This window comes from Otolemur garnettii, unplaced genomic scaffold (genome assembly GCF_000181295.1).
Source record: "Otolemur garnettii isolate 467f Iridium unplaced genomic scaffold, OtoGar3 scaffold00094, whole genome shotgun sequence".
Taxonomy (NCBI): Eukaryota; Metazoa; Chordata; class Mammalia; order Primates; family Galagidae; genus Otolemur; species Otolemur garnettii.
This window is the reverse complement of record NW_003852489.1, coordinates 4401450-4406357: the sequence shown is the minus strand read 5'-3', so window position 1 is coordinate 4406357 and position 4908 is coordinate 4401450. Positions and strand designations below refer to the sequence as shown.

The 4908-nt window shown below is 32.8% G+C and overlaps 1 protein-coding gene across 1 annotated transcript in view; it reads right to left on the bottom strand.

The window, feature by feature from the left end:
- Positions 1 to 864: 864 nt before the first annotated feature.
- MED13 (mediator complex subunit 13) overlaps positions 865 to 4908 on the bottom strand; it is a 118393-nt gene continuing 114349 nt past the window's right edge. Inside the window, exon 29 of the mRNA XM_023516600.1 lies at positions 865 to 4862. Coding sequence (XP_023372368.1) covers positions 4699 to 4862 — 164 coding nt within the window. The 3' untranslated portion in view covers positions 865 to 4698. The remainder of the gene's footprint in view (positions 4863 to 4908) is intronic.

Below are 4908 nucleotides of genomic sequence, written 5' to 3'. Positions count from 1 at the left end.
CTAGAATAAGCTATTATAAGTCATCTTACCAATTAAATTAACAAATGCATATTTACATATATAATGTGATAATGGTATAAAGAGGTCAAGATAATTTCCAAGGATAATTTATTAATTTCTTCTAGAATGTTTTTAAATGCTTACCATACTTCACTATACCTTTTAATCTGTAGTTCTCACTTTAAAGAAATTCACATAAACTCTGGCAGAAAATGTCTAAGAGAAGATTCTCAGGGAAGCAACAAACAAGTATTTTGGGATTTCAAAGCATTGGATTTTGCCAAGCTGGAGTATACTGGCTCACGGTATAAAAATTATATTTGCTTAAAGAAAGGAACATGTCTATCTCTAAGCAGCCTGAAAAAAAATTTTTTTTGGAGACAGTCTCACACGGTCACCCTGGTAGAGTGCCATGATGTCATAGCTCACAGCAACCTCAAACTCTTGGGCTCAATAGCTCTTCTTGCTTCATCCTCCTGAGTAGCTGGGACTACAGGCATCCACCACTACATCTGCCTAATTTTTCTATTTTAGGTAGAGATGAGGTCTCACTCTTGCTCAGGCTGGTCTGGAACTCCTAAGCTCAGGCAATCCTACCTGCCTTGGCCTCCCAAAGTGCTAGAATTAGAAGCGTGAGCCACTGTACCTGGCCTGTAGCTTTAAATATTTAAAGGTAGCTTGCTTGGACTAGAAAATAACAAACTGAACTGTCTACAAGGAATTGGTATGTATATAAATATAGAATTATCTTGTATTGTATATGATGCACATTGATACGATGAAAATTCTTTTTGAAAATAAAATACTTCAGAGAAATTAAAAAGACCATTAATTTCTAACTTTCAACAGAATGAGACACCACAATGAAGGCTTCATGAATAATTTATTCCATTTGAAGTTATGTTTTTTGTTTTTTTTTTTGTTTGTTTTTTTAAAAAGTATAAACCTTTTCATTTCCTCAATCACAATTTGTACAACTCAGTGTTATGGCATTCGGCAGCAATAGTGTTTGTTCCTTATTCTTTTTTGTCACGTTAAAAAGAAAAGCAATTGGACCATATTAAATGTCACGGCTAAACAACAACTTTAAGACGCCCCTTCGTAAAGTGACCAAGCGATTTTGAGAAGGTTGATGCTGACATGTCCAGTAATGATGTCACAATTTGTAGCTTAAATTCAGTAACTTTAAGGTTCACAAATCCAGTTTACTTTGAAAACTAAAGCTGTTTTAAAACTTCATGAATACATCAACCTGAGGAGTATTGTAGGTCCCAGATCCAGTTTTTAAATTTATACTCGACAAAAAAGAAAACACATATATAAAAATTTAAACCACAGTTCTGGGCCCATTAAAATACCAAGAAAAACCAAGGGGTTAAGATTTCCAGCTGATTTTTTAGGAGGTGGGACAAAATAAAAATGTATGTTAAAAACATTTTTCCTTAATTTAAACAAACTAAAGTCTTAAGAGGAAACCCAGATCAAAATATCACTCACACGACATTAAATGTATTAATAGATTGATATGCAATGCCATAGTGGATGAGTAGCAAATTATATGATGCAACAGCATTTAAAAACTTCCTTTTAATCTATTCAATTTGAACATTTTAAATAATGCGACATAGTATTTTGATATTACAGTATTAACATAGTGCTTGATTAAAGATCTGCAAATCTTTGTAGTAACACATTAAGTTAAAAAATTACCTCAGAAGGTAAATACGAAGACCAAAGGAGAATATTTTAATACAGTAATCTGTGCCATACTGACAATTGAGTACGAATACAGCTGAGGATAGTGGACTAAGTAGTAAGAGCTTAATTTTAGTGGTTTAAGAAAAGTTTAGAAATATTTAAAAATTACACCTACTTTAAAATTTAAGGATTACATATAAGTACACTTGGTGGCCTTCTGGCCAAACAATAAGGTGTACAGAAATTTATTCATACAGTGTTAATTCACAGTCCTGATAACTGAATGGCTTGCATAAGAAAGGTATGGCTAGATGTTTCTCACTGGCTGGAAGCAGACATTATATAATTAATCTTCTAAAATGCCAAAATAATGAACTTCCACCCTGTTTTGTAATGGGTAACTGCACAAAAAACAGACATTAGCACTGTAACAAAGAAGTCAAGGTGTTGGTAATCCACTGCTTATAAAGTATTATATTTTGCTTGCCTATTTAAATAAAACAACACTACCTATACTTGTCTGTGACAGTATATTAGTCAGATCCATCATCCTGCACAAAAGTCTTAATTTATTTTCTGAAATAAGTTTAGTGACCTTTTCTAATGGCTATTTAATAACTTTCTATTTGAGTGTGAACTGATATTATGAAGGGGAGGAAAAAATTCCTGTGTATTTGGGAACTATTCCCTGATTCCCAGATAAAGAGGAATTATATACTGGATTTCCTCTTTATGGCTCCACATGAAAGAAACTGTCAGGGAATGACTTTTTTAAAATCTATTTTCAAACAGAGGTATGGTTACCATGAGAATATAATTTTTATTATTTAAAGTCACTATTGAGCTAAGCATATAAAAAAGGATACTCTTTTTATAGAAATTCCAAATGAGCATCTTTTCCCTCAAATCTCAGACAATTTTTTTTTTTTTTCTGAAGAGAGTACAGGACAAAACATACCATCATAATCTGTGGTGTGTTAGTATAATTTTTAAAAAATGCAGAGATGTGATCTTTAAATTTAATATCAAAATATGCTGACCATTGGGATTGCATTACAATTTCAAGAAATGATTGAAAACTTTTGTCACCAATTGTATTTTCTGGATAGAAAAAACAAGGCTTGCTAATGTTTTTATATACACAATTTGAAGAAGTTAAATTCTTAAGAAAGTGATATTTAATCTAAGCATATAGTATTTACAAAACAAGTTTCAGTAAAAAAACAAAACAAAAACCAAAGTAGTTTTGTAAATACAACTGACTTTGTCCTTGTAGATAATTAGTGAACACACAAATAGAAATTTTGTTAGACTGCTTCCAAGAAATATAGGTAGACTTGGCGACTGTGAATTCAAGTCAGCAATGCAAGCAGGAAGCTAACTTGGGCTCTCTTGTGAGCAGCACTGTAGAAAGGATTTTTCAAGGGGGTAAAGACTGCGTAGAAGCAGTTATCTTGGCATGTGCAAACAAGAAGGGGAAAAGTTGTATTGAAGGAAGGGGTGAATTAAAGTCCCTAAAATTCAAGTCCCTTCTTTAGGGAGGTGAGAACCTCCTTGGCATATGCCCTACCTTAATCTGAGCTGTGTAATAGGAAAGTACAGACTCTGATGTTTGGGACTGCCATGTCCAAACCAAGAAAATTAAATAAATAAAAAAGGCAAAGGGAAACAGGTTAAGTTTAAAAGGTGGTTCTTTCACTAGTGGAATAGAGTCTGAATACCAGAATTCACTGAGAATCTATTTACACCACAGTTTGATTGCACACACACACCCATACATATGCATACTCTCACACACATTCCCAATCTTTAATTTAAAAAAAAGTCAAACAATCAAGAGTGATTGTTCCTAAAATAATTTGTAAAATGCCTAGAGCTAGGCTAAATTTCAACCTTATAGCAGATCCTGAAGATAAACTTCATAATTAATAATATTCCCATGCCTAAATGTGCCACTGCTAAAACTGAAAAAAAATTTAAGCATGTAACAACGAACACCAAAATTAGTTTAAGCATTCAGTAGCAAATGTCTTTTTTGTAAAACTAATTTTCTTCCACTGGAAATGGCCTGAAATATTAGTCATAGCCCTAAACCATAGTACAAAATATAACTGAAGAATTCTCATTTTATTCTAAGTTAAACCACCTAACAATATCACTTGTATATTGCCATCATGTTATTCTGTAAAGGTGTGATATATAAAATGCTGTAATACCTGGTACCTTTTCAATTTATAAACACAGTGAACTTCATTACTGTACATGTACTTTGCAACTACAGCTTAGCTGTAAATCCTCCACACACAATGGTATGGACATATTCCCCTCTATCCCAATTAAACTGTACATCAAGACAATACAAATTTACTGTCCCGCCCACCCCCTTACAAAAAAATAATACTCTAAAAGCAACCCTACTGCAACTTTTTAATTAAGACGATTACATATATTTTAGACCAATTGCTTTAAAGCAAGAAGGCAGTATTAACCTTCTAGGAAAATTTTTATAAAAGAGGTTAAGAAATATAAGACAATTTATACATTTAAAAACTTACAATAAATAAGAGATGCAGGCATTTTTGAATACTAGATACTATAATCCAATACAAGAACATCTTGATGTTCTGAAGCCATATGTTGAAATTCATTGTTCCTCATGTTTCCTCTCCATGCTTTTAATATTCATTTAACATGACTGGGTACTATGGCTCATTACTTTTCACAAATACTGTGACTGGGAAAAAAAAGGTTAATTTTTGCTACGAAAATGTTATAATACGTTTTGTGTGATCAGTCGTCATCCTAAAGAGTTCAGTATAGTCCATGAAAAATAGCAGGGTTATATAGCCCCTCCCCACAAGTCAAAACAATATTTGTTGAAGTAATAAGAATTAGACCCCATCAGAAATGACTTTCACTGAGAAGATAACTGCAACTTAATCCTGCAGTGAAATATCCTTTTTTCGTGTCCTGTTCTTGCACAGTTCTGTCAAGTGAAGATCACAGCATATTCATGATAAAGTTATATAACTGATTCAGCACCACAAAATGAATTGGGAGACATGAGCGTCTGTCCTGGATTGCAGGGTCACAGGTTAGCCAGGAGAGTGCATTGTACTGTTCCAAAACAAACCTGAAAAGCAAATGAATTATATGTAAGTCACGCATTTATTTCTAAGGTAGATTTTGTTTTTTTTTTTTTTTTTTTTT